The sequence below is a fragment of the Danio rerio genome, chromosome 19, assembly GCF_049306965.1.
Source record: "Danio rerio strain Tuebingen ecotype United States chromosome 19, GRCz12tu, whole genome shotgun sequence".
NCBI classification, from domain to species: Eukaryota; Metazoa; Chordata; class Actinopteri; order Cypriniformes; family Danionidae; genus Danio; species Danio rerio.
Genome location: NC_133194.1, coordinates 29,849,286 through 29,871,910, shown reverse-complemented (window position 1 = coordinate 29,871,910; position 22,625 = coordinate 29,849,286). Strand labels below are relative to the sequence as shown.

Here is a 22,625-nt window from a genome sequence, read left to right as displayed (position 1 = left end):
ACACTGGTGTTCAATAAATAATCATTATTATAGTGTTTCCTTTAATTATTTTAAAATCAATTAATGCACCCTTCTTTTAAACATCTCTCACTTGTAATATGTGAGCATATTTACTGTACAAAACAGTGAACTATGAGAGCAAAAACTAAAATAAATCAATAAAACAATGATTCATTAAATCGTAATCGAGTTAAAATGTTTAATTAATCGAGATTTTGATTTTAGGCCAAAACGCCCAGCCCTACTTAAAACCACTTGACTTGTAATTTAGACACTTTTATTGAGCTAAAATGATCATAAATGTGTTGAGGTTAATGAAAATTATTTTCAAAATCATTTCAAAATCAGTTCTCTTTGAAATGATTGTCATTTTCCACATGGCCGCTCAATAATTATTACCAATAATGCATGAACAATTTTTACATAAATGTATATTTTTAATTACCAAAACAGGGCTAAGAAAAAAGACAAGCAAACACTTTGTCATTAAGCATTTAATAGATATAAACAACATAATTTAACATCTGTTTATTCGTGTTAAATCCACTCTATGACCTTTGCTATGTACATACAGGTGCATTCAGAGTAAAGGGAGGACAGACTGATGTGAATGCTGGGATACAGATGACTGCAGTGACGGTCCTGATGGGAATCAACTGTATCTGACATCAGTGGAAAGATGATGTGCATTTGGTCTTGGCCACTGGCCAGGATTCAGCCATGCACCCTTTATACCAAACATAATCAGTTTACACCGTAAAGCCAGACGGCATGCTTCGTTCCCAATAATTAGCTGGATTTTATGCCAATTTCTGCTAAATAAATGCAGCCATGGAGCCCAGGATGAGATGATGTACCTTACATCGCATGATGACTGATATTCTCCATCGCTCATTTCATGTAAGGCATAAGAACGAAGGGATGATAAACCAATTATACACGTTATAGATCAATCCTGTTGTTTAAATGACAATATGCTGTTAATTTACTCATGCTCCGGTAGTCCAAGAGGACTTTTTCTTCAACAGATTTTGTTTCATGTTTTAGAGTCACACATATTTATTTCGAGTGCTTTTATTTACTCTCAAAATGTCAGACTTGCATTATATGAATCACCAAGGACCACAGTTTAAGCTAATATTCCATATTGTCAACAAAATTAAAAGTCAGGATGACCTGAGGGTGAGTGAATTGACAGCAAATGTTCATTTTTAGGTAATCTATCCCTTAAGCGACCCTCTGCTGTTTAATTTGGATTAATGATCCAGCTAATGCTCTGAACTCGAGCATAACAGATGTTTCTCAGTCTACTAAGAAAAAACACATCAATTTCTTTGTATGTTCGTGCGGACTAGTCTGATTGTCTGAAGGGAGACTCACTAACTCACTCAAAACTAATGGAGATGTTTTGATCATAAAAATATTCAAAAGGTTGAGTTCCTGAAATTTGTATTTATTCATTTATTGAAATTCACTATAGCACACAACACATATAACGCTTCAATTTCCTCAAGTGATATGAAGAAATACTGCTGCTAGAATTGTGACACCGCAAGGCAATTTTTTATTTGATATAAAATTCCTTTTTTATTCCTTTTAAATTCGACTAAAGTCGGTGTAACCTTAGATTTGAAGGTTTTTCGATTCATTAAAACGGTTGTGGACACAGAACCGGTAAGATCGTGTTGTTAACATAAAGAAATAAATATAGATTTTTACAAAAAGAAATAAAAGCCAATGCCTATGTACAACAAACGTGAATTTTCCGGCAGCATTCAGATCGCAAAGTCTTCTCCAAGTCATCCCGTTAATGACTGTGAAGAAAACAAATCACATTGCATTGCTCTTCAAGCTTTCATTCATCAAAAAAAGAAGCTTTTGACACCCAGTGATGATGTGATGTAATGGAGTGTGAGTGAGGATGAGGGATTATGAATGTAGTGCCCACGCCGCCCTTTTCCCTTCCCTCCAAAACAGCTCTCCCACTGGCGTTTACATCTAGTGAGGGTTTGTTCCCCCAGAACTAGGTGGCACTGTGGTCCCTCCGCCCTCTCTTTGTCCATGGCCTCTTCTCCCATGTCCCAGAATGCAATGCGCGCTCCCGCAACCCTCCTCGTCATCACCCTCGCTTTCCGAGGAAGATTCGCCAAACTGTCGAGGCTTCTCATAAATGCAGCAACCTGAACATATCAAAGAGTTGCCAAATAAGCACTGAGCATGTTCTATTTCAAGAAATGAGACATTCGCTTTGAAAAGGTGCAGGGTTGTTTTAATCTGATTTTCAAGGGCAGCTATTTTAAAGCTGGCCCAGATCAGCCTGTCCCGTGTTATGTTTCCAAATATGAAACTGATTTATTTATTTTTAATATCAGACGTTGAGTGTTAAACTGAGACTCACACTTTGAGGACCGCCGGCCGAGATGCTCATTGTCCACCGTGTCACTGGACCACTCTACTTTCTTCTCCGTCTTCCTTTTCCTGAGCTTGATGGTCAGGCTTCTGCCCTCCTAAAACCAAACAGACCATTACATGGAGAAACGTTATGATGACAATAGTAAATTATAATAGATATTTTTTAAGATATAAATAGATATAATAGCTACTTTTTTTCATAGCAAACAAGAGTTCGGCCTAAAAACAACTACATAACTACTGTGTCACTGTAAAACAAATTTACCTGCATTCATATTAACCCGTATTAGAGTTGAGCGATATCGATCAATTTGGCATTGTACAATGACTAATGTAAAACACTGCGATGGACGATGGCATCATCATCGTAGTCAGCGGTGAATTAATTATGTAAGAATTAATTTTTTGTAGCCTACTGTTTCAATTACCTGACCCACATATTTATTGTTTTACCCATAACCAAATCATGAATAAATAAAGATAAGTTACACTAATTACCACCTGTCAATCACTTTTTTAGTGGGACTCTGGCATGAATAGGCAGAGTGATCTGTGTCGTTATAATAGTGTCGACAAGCTTGGTGGTTAAAAAGGTGCACATTTGTGTTAGACACATAACATGAAAATACTATTTTCTACATAAACTATGGCTGGGCGATTTGGCCTAAAATCAAAACCTCAATAATTTGATAATTTTTTCTCAGTTACAAATAATGAATGATCATTTTATTGGTTTATTTATTTATTTTGCCCTCATAGTTCACAAACAGGTTATGTACAGTAAATATTCTCACATATTACAAGTGATAGATTTTTTAAAGAAGGATGCATTTTTTGATTTTAAAATAATTGAAGGAAATACAGTCTACTATTTACTGAACATCAACGATGAACAACTGAAATTAAAACACACATTGCCTAAAACCAACAGTCAGTTTTGTCTTATAAAACAGTGAAAATAAATAACTTTTGGAAACAAAATAATTTATTCTCAGTGTTCTTTTTATATTAAAAGTAGAAAATAAGCAGGATCTCTTCTCAATAAAATAACTTGTATATCCTGTAAATAATATTTTAAACTGTGCATTTCCTGAATCTTCTGTAAACAAATATTTTATTGTAAATAATAATTTTACTGTAATAGAGAATATGCCGTCTGAAGGCATCTCTGGCGCAGCTTCCAATCATCAACAATGTAATGCAAAGGTGCGATGTGTGTAGTTAAATTTTTCAAGTGGTGCGCAGGTATGCAACTGCTCGAAGGCTGCGCCAAGACATACCTGTGCGTTCGACGCAGAAGTATAAATCAACCTAACAGATCATGGTACGTAACTGTAAAAATTTACCTAAAAAAATTTTAACGATTATAGGCTTTAAAAGTCGATTACTTCTTGATTAATTGCCCAGCCCTAGCTTAAATTACAGTAAAACCATAACCATATTGTAGCAGTTTATTTCATGATATTTTATTTCTGAAATTTATTTTAACTAAATAATTAAATAAGGAAGAAATAAATACAAATATAGTAATAGTTATAAATAACCACAACAAAATCCTTATAATCCCATGTAAAAAGAAACAGTAACTAGGGCAGCATGGAAAAAACTGGCTTTTTTTTATTGACTGTGATATATATTGCAATATAAATGCGGTTTCAGAAGATGACTTGAATAGCTTGTAAACAATTGATCATTTTAGATTGACTGGGATGACTCTGCTTAAAATATAAAAAAAAAAACAAGCAATATTAAATACAGCAGAGAAAAGTAGCAAATAAATAATGATTTATGATTTTCTGGGAAGTGAAACAATATTTAGAAGCAGAAATTAAATAATCATTGTGTAATAATAATAATAACCGAATATTAATATTAATAACACTGTTTTTTTTAAATTGGGTAAATGATGTACAACTAAACTTTAAGCTACAAATGTTCCATTTGTTGTGCCCAAGTAGCTTAAGATTGCTTCAGATTTAGTCAGTTCTTAAAAATACATGCAAATAATAAACTTCCACTAAGGTCAAAATATGAAATTACTCTGCTATGAAGTTAACTGTAAAATCTGGTCAACTATAATCCCCATTACATTGCAAATCCCTGTGATGTGACTCCTGCGGACTTGCACATTGCAATATCGATGCTGAAATGATATTGTGTGCAGCCTTACCAGTAACTATTTTCATGTGTTTAAATGGTCAAATTTTATTTAAAAATCTGGGATTTATATATAAAACTATATACATTTATAAATATATAATTATACTATAAATTATATATTATATTAGAGCTGGGCAATAATTTGATAACGATAATTATCACAATATATATATATATATATATATATATATATATATATATATATATATATATATATATATATATATATTTTTTTTTTTTTTTTTTTTTTTTTTTTTGATAAAACGATAATGACAGTTCGATAAGTGTTTGATAATGTTTATACACTATGTATAACACTGCGCAAGCATTTTGCAGCCTGCACATCCGGATGCCACACATAGTACAACTTTACAGCCTTACAGTGTTAGCTGCACATGGAGGAGTACAAAAAAAAGAAATTAAATGTTGTCCATGCTTAATCAGTCATCAATAAGGTCTATCGACTAAAGGGTTATTGACAATCAATAGATCATCAAGTAATCGTTAGCATCCCTAAATAACATAAATTAAAGGATATTTCACTCTAAATTCACCATCCTCACCATTAAAAAGACAGGTCATCCAAAACTGTAAATTCTATCACCCTTAAATCACCTTTTACTTGTTCCAAACGGGTATTACTTTTTCCTGATGTTGAACAATAATATACAGTAACTTGTAGGTAATGTCTTTGGTTGCTGAAACTTGAACAGTAAATGTTGAAAAGTAGTTAGTTTGTTCTTTTCTTTATTATTATTTTTATTTATATTGTCAGACAGCAAAAACATTTCACAAAATATGTTAAATCAGCTGCACAAAGGGATTGGCATGCTGAAAGTCCTTTAATATTGATAGATATAAAGATTTAACATTTATCATAATAATTATCGATATCGATTAATATGAAAAATAAAAATACCTTTTTGCCATATCTCCCAGCTCTATATTTTATATTAATTTTCATTTTAGATCAAGTAATATTTGTATTTTTTTATTTAGGTTTTAATATGTATACCGTTTATGTCATGTTTTCATATATCATTAAACTAAATAAAAATGTGGAAAAATATTATTCATTATTTAATCTTTCCACTATTTTAATTCATTTTAAAGCAAAACCATAAAAATCGTGCAACCAAAACTACCATGGCATATACAGTAAATGTCAATAAGGATACATTTACCCGGTTGTATTTTTGTCATGTTGTGGGTCAACCTGTAATCACAACACACTTCCAAACCAGTCAGCACACATAAACCCTGCTGAATACGCTGATTACAAAACAGGCCTTATGGCTGGTATCTAGACAGTCCATTTTAAACAACCAACGTAAATTATATCAACCACAAGAGCTTAGGACTGCTAGTCTGAGTCCTGTGGCCTGAATGACTTGCTATGCGTCTGCTTAGTGATGGTGTCTACCGTAACTAGGGCACACAGTACCTGCTGGGGTGGAGGCGGTGTGCCCGTCTGAACGGTCTCCGTTATCGTCTCACTCGATGTACCTGGAACCTCCGCCATCGCACTGATGAAGCCCGAAAAAACCTTTCAGCGGCGCTCGATAGCCTTTAATAGACAAATGCCTGGTTTCGGTTTTGGGATTTTAGGAAATAACAACTTCGGCCGTCGGCTGGTGGTGTCAAAATGTCGAGGTGGTCGCTTTATGAATCTCTGATGAATGCATGAGATGAATTTGCAGCAGTCTAATCACTCCTAAGGAAGGACGTGTTTGCGGACGGACCAGTTCGAGAGGTTGGCTGTGCTTCAAAAACTAGTCAGCTGACTAGCTAGATATGATTGTGAGAAGTCGTAGTTGTGGTTTTGGAAAGCGAAGCGCCACTAGCTAATTTCTGTTGTCTACGCGGACAGCGTATGAGCATTTGAGACGCAGTCTCTAAGTGTTCACCTAAAAACGCTCCGGTCGGAAACAGAGGACGCTTCGAGAACTTGTATGGTGATAAGGAAGAAATATCGACTGTAATGTGGCTTTCGTTGCTTACAGCTTTTGGATTTGACATTTAGCTGTGTATTAATCAAAATAGTTTAAGTCGTGTGGAATTTTAGACCTCAAATATCACAGGGACAATTCAGTGCCGTGTTCGCAATATGTCTGCGCCCTGTGACAGCACACACTGAGTGGAGGTACATTACTTTCTGTTTATCATTTTCTGTATGCAGCATTCAATTGTAAAATGTATTGTACTATAAACTATGCCAGCAATTGTGTTGCAGGACGTATTTATTTACATTATTTTCACAAACACGAGCTTTCATCGATTTCCTAAATCACTTCCACACGTTTGACCCTGCATATCATTATTTCAGACTATTGAATGATGGTGGTCATATTCATGTCACATTGCACCGGCATCGTACTAATTTATATTATTAATATGCAATTGTTATTTTTTGAATTGGTAGTTTTGCCATTTTTATTGCTTTTTATTCAAAATATTTATTTCATTTCTCTTTAGTGCTTCAACCTACATTAATGTCAATGCATTGAAATACTGTGTAGAAAACACATTATAGGTAATGTCCCCTAAAAGACCCAGGAAGATTCATTTTCAAAGATGTAATGTTCTTGCAGAAAGGGAACAATAAAGAAGAAAAACACAAGATGATCAATTCTGGTTGCTCAAATGGCAGTCCTTGGAGGCCTTTTTTTTACAGGCATACAAACAGATGATGAAGCATTGTCTTTAATCATTGGTTTAAACAGTTTGTTTAGTAGAATCTCATTGATCATATACTCAACTCTTTGTCAGCACAATATTCCTGCAACTGGCACATTCCAACCATTCAACTGATTGAAAACTACAGTTGAGCATGTGATTATATATACTGATAAAATGATATTAATACTCTTTGATTTATTTACAACCTTACAGGTATTTTCTATTTATGTTTTGTTAACATAAGTTAGTTATTCTGGTTAGCATGAAAAATTTATGTTCTAAACTAAAGCATAGGTCTCAAACTGGACTCCTGGTGGGCCGCAGCTCTTCACAGTTTTGCTCCAACCTTAATCAAACACAGATGATCCAACTAATCAAGGTGTTTAAGACTAGTAGGCTTTTTCTAAATTGCAAAAAGGCAGAGAATGGCCCTGTGTTCTTGTGAAGACCAGTCTTGCCAGGTCACCTCCGTAGAACAAACTAGGGAGGTCGTGAGGACACAGAACGCGTCCTCTGAGAAGTGAGATGCATGCGCTCTTCCCAATAGTCACATGACCTTCACTCATTTTTAACGGGAAATTATTTAAACATAACAGTATATATCCACTGATTTTTTCTCTCTCGCATTTTCAATGTATAAAAACATGCACAAAAACCTTACAAACTTAAATATACTCTACACAATACAAAAAATAGACTTTAATATGAATTTCAGCAATTAAACACCCTTAATGTGTTTATGCCTTTATAAAGATTTTCATGTTTATGTTTACTTTCACCATCTCCGTGAATTTAGGCAAACTCCTGAGACAAATAAGTTATATCTCTGAACTTTAATCATAAATCTATATTAAATGCTGTACTTCCCGCCTCCTTTATTCAGCTTCAATGACGTCTGGGACTTCTCAAACGAGTTTTACACTCAAGTCTCCATTGATGTGCCCTCGATACCAAGAACACATCTGGGAACCTTCACACATCCTCCGTTCTCTGCACGCAAGATCACTGAAGAATGCATATTAATAAACAGCTCTAGAGGCTATTAAGCAGGTGTGAGTTGGAGGTGGTTGGAGCTAAAGTATGCAGAGCTGCGGCCCTCCAGGAATTGAGATTGAGACCACTGTTCTAAAGCATTTATTCATCTTAGTTAGCATTATTGTCTACACCGATTTGTTCAAAGATGCTGTAATGAATTACAATCTTTAAAAAGAAAACTGTACAAAATGTTAGTTTATAACTAGAATGATTTTTAGTGTTTATTCTTTATTATTGCCAATTTACAACAAAAAACTTTTGTCAATGTCAGTTTTATTTGTATAGCACTATTTAACACAACCAGAGGTTGACCAATGTGCTACACAGTACAAATCACAACAGAGAAAAAATATAAAACTATGGCTAAAACATTTTTTATTGATAAAATGTCAAAACAAAGAGATAAGTTTTTAACCTAGATTTAAAAACAGACAAGGATGAAACGGATCTACTACAGAGAGGCAGAGCATTCCACAACCAAGGACCAGCTACTGCGATGCACGGTCACGCCTGCATTTCATCCTCGACTTAGGGATGCATAACAGTCTCTGGTTGTTTGTCGGAAGAGACCGACTAGGCTGATGCTCAATTACCGTGTCTGACAGATAAGATGGTGCCAGGCCATTTAAAGATTTAAAAACCAAGAGAAGAATTTTTAAAGTGACTCGTTAGTGCACAGGCAGCCAGTGCAAAGAATTTAAAACTGGTGTAATGTGGTCATGTTTCTTGGTACCTGTTAAAAGCCTTGCAGCAGCATTTTGAGCTAATTGTAGACAGGATAAGGTTTTCTGATTAATCCCAAAGTATAATGAGTTACAATAGTCCAATCTAGTGGTACTAAAAGCATGCATTATTTATTCTAAATTTGTTCTAGATGAAATAGATCTGACTGTTTTTAAAAAGTTGAAGCTGAAAGAATTTGACCACTGCATTTATCTGTTTGTCACAGCTCAAGCCATCATCCAGAATAACACAATTTTCATACCTTCACATTTTCAAAACCTTTTTGTAATTTTTTTGTTTTTATCTAATTCTTTTTTGTTTCAGCTTTAGTGCAATTACCGAACACATTTAGTTTTACTTTTAGAAAAAAAAAAAATCATTCAATTAAAAAAAAACACACACAGAGCAACAAGGTCCTTTAAAAAACATGGTGCCATATCTACAAAATATCAAAGTATATTGTTTTGTTTTTTACTTGTGTTTTAAATATGATACACAAATAAAAAACAAACATTAATTGATTTACTCTCAAGTTTGCCACAATTCATTCTTCATGTGAAATGAAATGTTTCTTTACAGATTATGATTTCTGATTTCAGGACATGTGGAAGCCCGTGCATGTGGCGTCACCCAGGATCTGGAGCAAGTTTGGATGCAGACTCTGCTCTGAAAACTCATCCAACACACAGTCTTTAAGTCATTCCCGGACACAAGCAGAAAAAGCCAAACGCAGACAAGCCCGGGAAAAGGCCATTCTCAGTAGTGTGAGTTGATCATCATCGCAATAGTACACATTTATGTTTACTTTAAAGCCTTACATAACCTGAACTTTTTACAGGACGTGAATGATGATGGACTGAGCTGGTCAGATAAAGAAAAAATAAAGTACACAGCTAAACTCTCACCTGGAGAGAAGAAAGGTGATGTTTTTTTTTGTCTCTTCCTTTTTGTGTTTTTTTTTTGTGCAAAAAAAAAAAAAAAAAAAAAACATTCTGTCATTTAGTCACCATCCACTTAATATTTATTTCCACTATTGAAGATATTTTAAAAAATGTTGAAAACCGTCAGCTATTATTTTTCCTAGTATGGATGTTAATGGCTGCAGATTTCCAACATTCTTAAAAATATAATTTTTGTGTTCAACAGAAGGTAGATTAGAAATTAGAAGGTAGTAAATGAATTTGACCGAATGTTTTGGATGGCGTTTGAGTTTGATGTCACTAATGCAGTTATTAGAGATGGCTATAATCCCTTTATATATCCTCTGTTTTAGACACCACTCTGCCCTTCCCACAATCCTACAGCCCAGAGTATGTGGATTTTGGCTGGTATCAGTGGTGGGAGAAACAGGAATTCTTCAGTCCCGAGCAGCATGTAAGAGAGTCTACTTTAATTATTTTAAAATCTAAAAAAGGTACTACTTCCATTTTGTTATGAAATTGAAGGCTTAACTATGCAAAAGGGTCAAAGATGAAAACCCTTTTTTTATTACTGTTTATTAGAAGCCCTCATTGAAATCTTATTGAGTTATTCATTTTTCTTTGGCTTAGTCCCTTATTTATCAGGGGTCGCCAGCATATGTTTTATTCCAGCAAATGTTTTACGCAGTGAATGCTCTTCCAGTAGCAACTCCGTACTGGGAAACACCCATACACACTCACATTCACACACACAATCATAAACTACGGCCAATTTTTGTTTACCTATTTTACCAATAGTGCATGTCTTTGGACTGTGGGTAAAATCGGAGGAACTGGAGGAAACCCAAGCAAACATTTGGAGAACAACTCCACACAGAAATGCCAAACCAGTGACCTTCTTCCTGTGAGGCGACAGTGCTAACCACTGAGCCACCGTGCCGCCCGAAACCAAAAATATTTTCATAAAAATATTAAGAAGCTCAACTTAATATTTTAAAACTTTCAGCTTTATAAATAATAGAAATAATAAAAATGATAGTAATAATACTACTAGTAGTAATAATAATAGTAATAATAGTAATTATTATTATAATAGTGAAAATAATAATAATTGTAATATTAAGAATAAATGTTTTTTACAATTCTGTTTAATACATTTTTGAATGTACATGATGCAGAAAATTCAGCTTTGCATATGAAGAATAATTTGTAATCCATAGTATATTAAAATAAAATAAAAAACAGCTATTTTGAATTTTCTAATGGTTCAGAATAATTTTCAGCTTTAAAATAACAGTTAAACAATGTTATAATATTTTAATTAGTTATTAATATTTTTATTTATTTGAATTTTATTGAGCAGAATTTCTTTAAAGATAAGACTAAATTTTAGCCAAACTGTGCAGATCTTTAATTTGCATTATTTTCATTGGTAGTTTTCGGGATGCACCTATAGCATTTTTTGGCTCATACAATACCAATTTTAACAAAATAAATTAGCCGATTGCAATACCGATATTGGTCAGTTGCACACAGTACAGTACTATTAGTTTTATTGACCATGATTTATTTAGCATTCCAGCATTTTAAGAGAGGTAAAAGTTAAGATACAAAAATTAACAAATGACAGTCTGTGATTTTTGCTGTTCAGTATTTCTTTTAATAAACATTAACTTCTATTTTGCATATAATAGAACATACTGTATATATTTTATTCATTCATTCATTCATTCATTTTCTTGTCGGCTTAGTCCCTTTATTAATCCGGGGTCACCACAGCGCAACCAATCTCTGGGAAACATCCACACACACATTCACACACACACTCATACAGTACGGACAATTTAGCCTACCCAATTCACCTGTACTGCATGTCTTTGGATTGTGGGGGAAACCGGAGCACCCGGAGGACACCCACGCGAAGGCAGGGAGAACATGCAAACTCCACACAGAAACACCAACTGAGCCGAGGTTCGAACCAGCGACCTTCTTGATGTGAGGCGGCAGCACTACCTACTGCGCCACTGCCTCGCCCTGTATATATTTAATAAACTTAAAATTGCAGTCACTTTCTTTTATTGTCCAAGACATTTTTGCCCAAACTAAACAATGGTTTTGGGCCAGTGCTTGAGTCATGGTGCACACCAGTTGCTTTCCTGATACAAGTCTTACATTTTGTTCATAATAGATATTTTGACCAGATTAAATATAGTTTTTAGTATTGAATATTTTGCTCTGAGAAAAGCATTTGATTATTCAGAAGAAATGCAACCCAATTTCTCTATACAAATAATAAACTATCAGTATCTGCCTTTTTCATGTTGTTATTGCCGATATGCAGATAGCTTTAATGAAATCTAATATTAGCCAATATATTAGGGATGCATCGATATAGATTTTTTGGCAGATACCGATAATTCTTCAGACTTGGAGGCCGATAGCCGATATATATAGGCCGATAATTATAAATAATTCAAAATGTTTTATTTTTATACAGCAAACTTCATAAAAGCTGAATCTCCGCTCTTTTGAACTGAATAGCCTATACTCAAAGCAAAAAAGCTATGATTTTTTAAAATTGCAAGGTGATTATAGACCTATATTCACGATTTCACACAAATCAGCATGCAAAAAATACATTATTTCCTTTCCTTCATAGCAAATTAACATGCAAATTGACTGTTGCATAAAATTAAAAAGGTTAAATAACAAAATGGGATTTAATCAACAAGCAAGTTAAATATATTTTAAATGAAATTAAAATAAAAGAGCTAAGGACTAAAACCAGCTCATATGTTCTTGAATAAAACGTGTTACAGTAATGTACATGTGTAAAAATATGTCTTGTCTGAAAAAGCCTCTTTTAGAGGTGTTTTGACAGTTCAGAGCCACAGTACAAGTGAAAAGCTAGATACAGAATGCATTATTTTAGAAAATGCGACATAAATTCATCATATTTGGCGTTTTAGATTCTTTTGAACACGTAGCATCAACGCTTCTGTTGTTCGTTCTTGCTGTCAATCGCGGGGAAAATGATAGATGAAAGGTTTATGATAAACCGCTGTGAGGGCACAGATTTGCCCTCGGATTTTGATACAAACCAGATCATTGAGCTCAAATGACTTTATGACAAACACAGAACAGAATATAAAGACAGAACGTGTGGCCCGTATGCTGGATTCAGTGACCGGTGCACCCAGGCTCTCCCCTGTTGATCTGTGAAGGCTCAAGAGTGTGTGTGAAGGCTGTCAGATCTATGTGTGTGTGTGCACGCGCGGTGAAAAGCTCTCACTCGTGCTTGGTATAATCCATATGAATATTCCGATCAAATTGAATACAATCTTACATCAACAACACATGGGAACCAACGCGTTGATAATAACAAACAATTATATTAGATTAAAAAAAAAAAGTTTTAAAAAAAAACTGTAAAGTTTTTGTTTAGCGCGTCACGTGTGCTGTCAGTTTGGTGTGTGTGTATGTGTGTGTGTGTGTGTGTGTGTGAAGCGAAGAGGGAGAGACAGAAATGAGGAGCACTTTTTTCGCAATGAGACCAAGATACACAGGTTCTCGTTCATTCCCCGGCTGAAACTAAAAGAGTTCACACCGAAACTAATATTATTCGGCCCTGGAGTAATAAGTAAATCTCCCTGTTATCTCTAACACAACAAAGAGACAGAGCAGGAAAGGCTTTCATATGTAATATTTTTATCCTGAGGCGATTTGAAGCAAAATACACAATGGCACTCAATCGGCCATAAAAATGGCATTTATCAGCCGATAACCATATGGCCTCCGATATATCGTGCATCCCTGCAATATATACTGGTGGCCAAAACATCCGTGCATCACTAGTTAGCTAATTTAGTTGAGCAACTATATTATTTTTAACTATACATATGAATGATACAATTGTTTTCAACATCCAATTGGTGGAATTCTAAAGTTTTTATGCATTGCAGAATTGTTGAACAATTTGTTTTTTATTATTCTTCCTCAGAGTAAACAACCCCATGCAGTTAATAAACACTTTTCCTTGTGTATTCCTCCACCCAATGTGACTGGGACTTTACATCTCGGACATGCGCTGACCGTGGCAATAGAAGATGCTTTGGCTCGCTGGTACCATTTAAAATACACTTTAATTAATACTTAATAAGATAAAATGCATCTATATTTCATGCATAAGGATGTCTGTAAATGTAGACTTAGTCCAAAAAGATAACACAATATTTGTTCTGTTCAGGCGACGTATGCAGGGCTATAAGGTGCTATGGGTTCCAGGCTGTGACCATGCTGGGATTGCAACACAGGTATCATCTCTCCATATGTTAAATGCTAAAAGAGGATGCTTGCTGAGGTGTCATTTTCTATGTAAATTTGCTGACCCTAATGGTTCTGTGTGTGATAGTCGGTGGTGGAAAGGAAACTGTTGAGGGAACAAGGGAAAAGCAGACAGGATTTCAGCAGAGAGGAGTTTCTCAAACAGGTCTGGATGTGGAAAAATGAGTGAGTATCTTTCTCTCTTTCTTTACTATGGCCAAAAATGTTATTGCATTTCTAAATAACATATATTCCAGTTGATACCTGTTTAGCTCTTTCCCTTTCCATTTTCTCCTAAAATTGACAACCTTCAGAATGTTTTTCTGCTAGGAGCGTATGAGCATAGTATATATTTTTAAAAATCCTCCGCTTTCAGACAAAAAGCATTTTATTCTATCTTCTTGTGTTCATGTTTTATCCCAACTACACGTAGATTTCATTATTAAAATTTTTTATCAAATCTTTGACCAAAAAAAAAAAAAAAAAAACTGAGAAAATTGATTTTTCTAAAAGTAGTGTATTGTTTACTATATGTAGTATATAGTTCATACCCACACAAACACGATCTTATTTTCTCTTTCATTGAGTGTCTTTTATTTTTATCTTTGGAGAGAGAAGCCCTGTTTCTCCCTCAGAACATGCATTAATGCTTCTCCTACCATCATATACCTAAAACACAGATTATCATAAGTACTCGACAATGGCAGGGAAGCGTTTTCTCATAATTCATGGGTGATCTCATCAATGGCGTGGAAGGAGTTAAAGGATTAGTTCACCCCAAAATCCTGTTAATTTCTTACTCCTATGTCATTCCAATACCCCAAACCTTTGTTCATCTTCAGAACACAAGTTAAAAAGTTTTTAAGTGAAATTACTTTGACCCTTCATAGCCAGGGATGTGAGACATTCAAAGTCCAGAAAAGAAAGAAATAAACATCATCAAACCTATGAAGCTCCAAGAACATTTTTGTGCACAAAAAATTTCAGTGTCTGGTCAAGGCGCACATTTACTACAGGCTATACAACATATTGGCTTTTAGAGTCAGCAGCACAACACATAAGTTTTGTACTAACATTGTAGTAAATGCACAGCCTGATCTGATGTGGCAAACATTGGTAATCAAAAGTTTTTTTTTTTGCTCACAAAACTTCTTTGAGCTTCGTATGTGGCATGGAATGTTTTGACGATAAATATTTTTTTCTGGACTTTGAATGTCTCACGTTGCCGAACGACTCATTATTTAGTTAAAATGATGTTGCATTATGAAGTATTTTAGGAAGTGGCTGTTATTGAATTGTAATTAATTTATGTCATCATCATTATTAACTTTTTTTTTTCAGTTCCCTTCTAATTTTTTTTATCAAAATAAAATGTGTCACAATTGGAAAGAAAGTCTATCACAGCTGGTTTTGTTTTTATATTAACTTGTCTATTTTTAGAAAAGGGGATGAGATTTATCACCAGCTGAGAAAACTGGGTGCATCTCTTGACTGGAGCAGAGCCTGTTTTACCATGGACCCGGTAAGTCCCAGGACTCCGTGAACAAGAGTTTGCTACTCTTAGGTAGCTTAGTTGGGAAGCGAGAGCCAGTGAAAAATGGAAAGATTTTTCAATAGACCAGCACAAAGCCGGTCTATTGTCCAGCGCGGAGTATGCGCCTCGCTTATACACTGCTTAATACACACAAGATGTAGAGCAATACGCAAATATCTTTACATATAAAAAATAATTACAATATTAAGGATATATATATATATATATATATATATATATATATATATATATATATATATATATATATATATATATAGGATATAAATATAAAGGATATAAATATAAAGGATATAAATATTACAAAACATTATTTTGTAGCCTACATAAATATGAAAAACCACTGCCTTCATGCCTTCTTCATCTCGGGAGGCTTTTTCAGTTAATTCATAACAATTTGTTTTTGTATAATGTTATTATTATTTGCAGTATTATTTATTATATCCATATTTATATTTGTTTTATTAAAAACAAACTTAGATTTGCCCACCTGCAGGTTTTAGACCATATGGGCCACAGCATGTGTTTTAGGAAATAAATCAGGTTTTTGACCACACTTCGTTATTATTGTTCATTTATTTGTTTGCTGGAAATTAGAACTGAATTTTGAAATAGTTTTAAAAGAAATCTTTGCGCTTAATAAACAAAATTAATTATTTATAGACCAAGTGATGTCTGTGCGAACAAGATTTCCCTATCCACGAGAGCGAAAAGTGAAAGTAGATTATGAGATGCCTTATCTCTCATTCTCGCGCTGCAGATGCTCTGTTTAACTGTTTTCTTGCTAGTGAAATGCTCAGTTTTTCCATTTACAAAGTTGTCATGTAAATAGCAAATGTGTTTATGGTTCGGCGCAACTGGCTCTTAAAGGGAATGGGAGATGAGACTCTGATGGTTTATTCTCAAAACACACCTATAACCCATTAAGAAAATAATCTCAACCCTTTTAGATCATGCGCCACGGCGCAAAGCGGATTTTCCCGTCCTTAAATTAGCAAAAGTGGATTCTGACACGCTCTGAAAGCGTTTGCGCCCTGCGCTTTGCACTTTGCACATGGACCGTCAAAATAGAGCCCATAATATTTTAAGTGCACCTCAAGTCAACATTTAGTGAAATTATCTTTTGAAAGTATTTTTATTGTGACGAATAAACCAGAATCAACTTTATTTTTCAACATTTCTTTCTTGACTCTGAAGTCATTAAAAAACAATTAAAATGTGCAAAGAGTTAAGTTAAATAAGTTTTTATGTCAATATTTTGTTTTCTTTGTAGGCTTTCAGCAGTGCTGTGACGGAGGCGTTTGTCAGGCTGTGTGATTCTGGACTCATCTATCGTGCTGAAGGTCTGATCAACTGGAGCTGTACATTAGAGTCTGCTATCTCAGATATAGAGGTGCATCGCTGAACAACTTTATTTTATCAACACTAGCAACACCTCACATGTCTCATAAACTAACGCACCATTTAACACGTAAAGGTGGACTCAAAGGAGCTTCCCGGCAGGACTCTTCTGTCTGTTCCCGGCTATGAGCAGAAAGTGGAATTCGGGACAATGGTTACATTTGCATATCCTTTGGAGGGACAGGGTGCGTGGAGGTTTGCTCCGTCTCATAGGCTATTATTGTACTCCTTCGATTCAAATGTGGGATTTATTTTTGTTCTAGAGGGAGAAGTTGCAGTTTCAACCACTCGTCCAGAGACAATGCTGGGAGATGTGGCCATTGCTGTTCATCCTGATGACCCTCGATATAAAGTAAAATGCTTATTTTGGTTTTTAAAATAGAGTGTTTGTTGTCTATTTTGTGTTTGAATGGGACATTGTTTGCTCCTCATGTCACACTTGATTAATTTTAGTCTGCATTATGTCAATAGCAGGGGTTTCCAAACTTGGTCCTAGAGGGCCGGTGTCCAGCAAAGTTTAGTTCCAAACCCTATCAGAGACACCTGGGCTAGCAAATTTACTCTTACTAGGCTTTCTAACATCCTTGCAGGTATGTTGAGGCAAGTTGGAGCGAACATTTGCAGGACACCAGCCCTCCAGGACCAAGTTTGAGAACTCGTGGTCTATAGTATGCTAATTTTCTCTGCTAATGTGAATTTTTTAGTTTCTCATCATCGCTTCAACATTTTTTGCCATTCTATTTATTCACTTCTTGTCAGCATCTTCATGGCAAACGCTGCAGGCATCCTTTCACTGAGCGGTTATTACCCATTGTGACTGACACTACGGTGGATATGACATTTGGCACAGGTAGCTTCCCAATTTAAGGACGTTTCACTTTGGATTAAAATTGTAGGGACCATATATGAGTTGGATCAAAGTTGGCCACACAATGTAAGCAATGTTTTATTAATTTGACAGCTTATTTATTAATCTCCAGACTTTCACCCTTACCTTTACAGGTGCTGTTAAACTGACTCCAGCTCATGACCACACTGACTTCCTACTCTCTCAGAAGCATTCGCTCCCTCGCCTCACTGTGATTGGAGGAAACGGAACCATGACATCAGTTTGTGGCCAATGGCTAGAGGTACAGAGATTGATTGACATTTGAGTTTAGTTTAGTGATTGAAAAAGTATTCAATTCCCCACAATTTGAGTACAGAGGCATTTTTTTGTAATGGCTAAAATACACTTTTAAAGGGGACCTATTATGGCCTTTTTACAAGATCTAAAATACGTTTCCGATGTCCCTAGAGTGTGTATGTGAAGTTTCAGCTCAAAATGCCCTACAGATATTTTTTTATAACTCTTTGAAACTGCACCTTTTAGGTTTTGATCTAAATTGTGCCGTTTTGGTGACTGTCAAAGAGGTCGGAGCTACAAACTTCTATGCAACAGCATAGCAGCAGATTCAAAATAGTACTAATACTATCTCTGGGAAAAACTGAAAATGTATGGAGACAACACTGTAAATTACATTTATATTAGTCATTTAGCTGACGTTTTTTGTCCAAAGCGACTTAAGCTGCGGTCACACTCCAGCTTGAGCTTGTGAAATTCTGTTGTACGGTGCTGCAAAAAGGGGTGAGGTTAAACAATATGATTAGACATTAATAAAAGTGAGCGATTGCTACAAATTTGAAATGTCTTATTTTAAATTATCTTTTATTGGTCTCACGCAATTACCTGATGTGATTTCGTAGGTAAGAATTCACCAAGCTTAAATTTTTAAATGCAGTGAAATGCGAAACTTGTCGCACATGCTTGCGTTTTTGGTCTACCGCATTTGCATGCCTATGAACGGAAGTCTATGGAGCAAAAAGTGCAGTGTGATCGCTTTGTGCAGTGTGAGAAGTTTTACCTACTATTACTGGTTTAACAAACTGTTATCATCTAAAATTAGTTTAACAAATATCTGTATACTGCAATGGAGGTTAATTGTTTTTACTTCTTTTCTTGGTCAAAAATATGCTCTCACATAATTAGTGCTGTGTACTCATCTATTTTACATAGATAGAAAAATAAATTAAAACTAATGCGATTGTTGCATGTTTTATGATATGCTGTAATAAATGTATACGTTCATTGTTTTTTTTAATGATTTACCACATATATATAGACAGTACATGAAACATTATGTCATGAAAATTGACTCGAAAGTCCTTTAAAAGTCTTGGAATTTTTGTAGTAAAAATGTGTATGAACCCTAATTTGTGCATCATATTTTAAAATGCCTCTTATGCCAAGTTCAGAGTCCATGATTTTCAAAGTAGTCACGTCACGGATGTTTTCACACTGCATCACTGCATGACTATCTGGGGTAGCGTTTAGTTGATGTTGTTTACACATACTGCTTGACCTTACTATTGGAAGAATCCCAGACAACTTTGTCTCGGTCCGTAAACTTTGTCTCACAACTAAACACACGCGAGAAGTGACTTGGAAACAACACGAGGACACGTAGTATATATTTTGTTATTAACTAGATAATGAGAAATAAGTCTTTAGTGGTGTAGAAAATATACTTATTTTGCTCACCTGGGTTTTGAAGGGAATTAGCCATTTTTCTTAAACTTTTTTTATTAAAAGTCTGTCCCAAAGTCTGTCTGTCCGTCCGTCCATCCATCCGTATGTCTGTCTGTCTGTCTGTCCGTCTGTCTGTCTGTCTAATCACTCTCTTTCATCAGATTAATTAGTTGTTGAAAAATGTTTTTTTTGTCCAATGGCTGAAAACTAAAATTCTTAAATTGATTATTACTAGTTGTGTAACGGATCACACTTGATCTGTGATCCCTACGGATCATAACGCACAGTTCGAAACGCACGTGACCTGCGGATTAATAACTTTTTGTGAATTTGTGGGTCAATCTAACACTTATAACGATCGCAGAGAGATCACCTCCCGCGTCATTCAAATCGTATATAAAAGCATTTTGGCTTCCCTGTAAAATATAATGATGGCAGAAAACGCTGTGGTGGGACTTACCTAAATGTTTTCGTAGGCTGCTAATAAAAGGTGTTTTCTGTCACTGCTTGTTTAGCCTGCATTAATACACTCAGTGAAAAGCTGAACTATTAAACAATAAAATATCGTGATCTCAGTTTAAACCCATGATTGATAAATGATAATGGTTTGCAAATGTTTATTAATCCTTCAGAGCATTGCATTTAAACCTTCAGTTAGTTACTAACAATTAAATAACACAGAAGTACTGGGAGAACAGTTTATAATTCAGATCTAAACACCGATGTTTATGGTAAAGATTAAAATCACTGTTTAATGGAACATGATGCTGGTGACTCACAATGGGTGGCGTGAACAAATATCAAAATTATGTCTCTAAATAAGTTTTCAAAAATGATGCACCTATAATCAAACATGAAGTTTTATGTGTGAATTTGTGAATCGCTAATTGAAAATAAATATGATATGTTGTATAAGATGTAGATTTCTATATTCAGCAATAACCGGAACAGTAGCAAAGATCATTTTTCATATTGAATATTTTCCTTTTATTAGCTGCTTCTTTCTTCATTTTTATTTTTCATTAAAATTACAGGTTCTAAGTTCTGTTTGTTAAAACCAATAATTTTTGCAGTAATACTTTAGTTTAAATAGAAAAGCAAATGACATTTGTCTCCTCCCTTTTTTGCTGATCCGAAAAATGGTCCCATCCATGAATCAAAAACCGTAGTGTGATCCGAACCGTGAGATTGGTGATCTGTTACACCACTAATTATTACAACTATACATTTTCTCTTTGTGGTTATTCTTATAGTCATATTATTATACACCTCCTCATTCTCACAGAATCTGAATGATTTATAAATCTTTACAGTTATATTAATCTTTATTGTGAATGGTCCTTTATTGCTCAACATTGATCTGAAATATTTACACTGTGAAATCCATTCAGCTTAAAGGCTATGAGAGGAACATTTATTTCAGTCTTCTAGATTGCTTTTTTAAAGGTCAAAGTAGCTGCAGGCATCTGAATGTGTGTTTTCAGTACATTTTACAGGGGTCAGTGAGGCGTAGGAATATGTCAGGGTCGTCAAACTTTACAGGGTGTCAGAGGACTCAGAGATGAACATATCGAAGGTCTGTTGCCTTTTATAAAGGTCAAAGATCTGTATTATAGGCCTCTAAATATGCATTAGCAGTATGGAGCAGGTTTACAGGCAGTGAGCTGTAGGAATATCAGACGGGTATAAATAAAATTGAGAGAACAAAATGGCTCTAAAATCAATGCATCCAGATCACAAGTTAAAGTATATTTAATACTCTCCTGGTCTGAATGTCTTTGTTAACAAAAGTCTTCCCAATGACTTTTAAATGCTCAAAATGCAAAAAAAGAGAGAATCTATTATTAATGTCCATGTTTAGGTCTCTGTGGCTTAAAATGTTGCATAAAAGTAATAATATAATATAATATAATATAATATAATATAATATAATATAATATAATATAATATAATATAATATAATATAATATACTGTTGAATTTGGCTGGAACATCCAAAATAGAGCCTGTAGGCATACTAACTAAAACATAAACAACACAGATCTAATGCCATGTATAACAGCATCTGATTGGTCAATGCTTAACTTAAATTAAAGCATACAACATAACTGTAGTTTAACCCACTTTTAATTGACTAATTCCATAACAATATGAAGCATATTGCAATGAACTGGGTTTAAAAATGGGACAGTGTGATTGGAAAAAAATGTCTTTAAGGGTTATTCAAGTCATCTTTAATTTTAGTGAATGATCATGACAGCTCTAGACTTGCTGTATCTCCATATTTACAGTGCTGTTTCTATGAATGCAAATGTATTTAATGTCTGTTTCTGTTTTTCAGGGTGTTAAGCGTTTTGATGCCAGAGAACGAGTAATCTCTGCTCTGATGGAGAGGAAGCTTTTCAGAGGAAAGAAGGATCATCCAATGTCATTACCAATCTGCAGGTAAGCCACACATGAGCCCACAACCTGTAAATCTTACCTCATCCTCCCATTTCTGAAAGTTTTTCTGGCTACTGAATTATCTGGCTATGTTTCACCACATTTTTGTGTACTATTTTGACAGGCCGTTCATTTAAAATATTTTTGTCAGGTTTGGCAAAAAAAAAAAAAACAGCAGAAGTATTTGACCTTGTGTCCTGTCTTGATTGTATTCCTCCCACATAGCCGTTCTGGAGATGTCATCGAACCCTTGCTGAAGAAACAGTGGTTTGTGCGCTGTCAGGAAATGGCCAAAAAAGCAGTTCAGGTGAGCGAGTGGGATTTATATGTGCAGTTGCGTCAGATTAAATTGCACTGATGAACTAAACGACGCAAGATCTTTTTAATTAAAAGTTAAAAATATGCATGAT

At 34.7% G+C, this 22,625-nt stretch overlaps 2 protein-coding genes across 3 annotated transcripts in view; one reads left to right on the top strand and one right to left on the bottom strand.

Moving 5' to 3' along the window:
• Positions 1-1,446: 1,446 nt before the first annotated feature.
• On the bottom strand, positions 1,447-6,455 carry ppp1r11 (protein phosphatase 1, regulatory (inhibitor) subunit 11). Its single transcript, NM_001017627.1, is given in 3 exon segments — positions 1,447-2,180; positions 2,399-2,507; positions 6,017-6,455. Coding segments are annotated over 3 exon segments (369 nt in total). The 5' UTR covers positions 6,095-6,455; the 3' UTR covers positions 1,447-1,998.
• An 18-nt stretch (positions 6,456-6,473) lies between these two features.
• vars2 (valyl-tRNA synthetase 2, mitochondrial) overlaps positions 6,474-22,625 on the top strand; it is a 49,488-nt gene continuing 33,336 nt past the window's right edge. Inside the window, exons 1-16 of one of the 2 annotated variants that reach the window (XM_073930455.1) lie at positions 6,474-6,715; positions 8,135-8,301; positions 9,609-9,773; positions 9,848-9,929; positions 10,283-10,383; positions 13,930-14,051; positions 14,176-14,242; positions 14,341-14,438; positions 15,693-15,774; positions 17,078-17,197; positions 17,282-17,390; positions 17,469-17,557; positions 17,965-18,055; positions 18,208-18,335; positions 22,115-22,218; positions 22,441-22,522. In XM_073930455.1, coding sequence (XP_073786556.1) covers positions 9,612-9,773; positions 9,848-9,929; positions 10,283-10,383; positions 13,930-14,051; positions 14,176-14,242; positions 14,341-14,438; positions 15,693-15,774; positions 17,078-17,197; positions 17,282-17,390; positions 17,469-17,557; positions 17,965-18,055; positions 18,208-18,335; positions 22,115-22,218; positions 22,441-22,522 — 1,437 coding nt within the window. In that variant the 5' untranslated portion in view covers positions 6,474-6,715; positions 8,135-8,301; positions 9,609-9,611. 2 annotated transcript variants of the gene reach the window in all.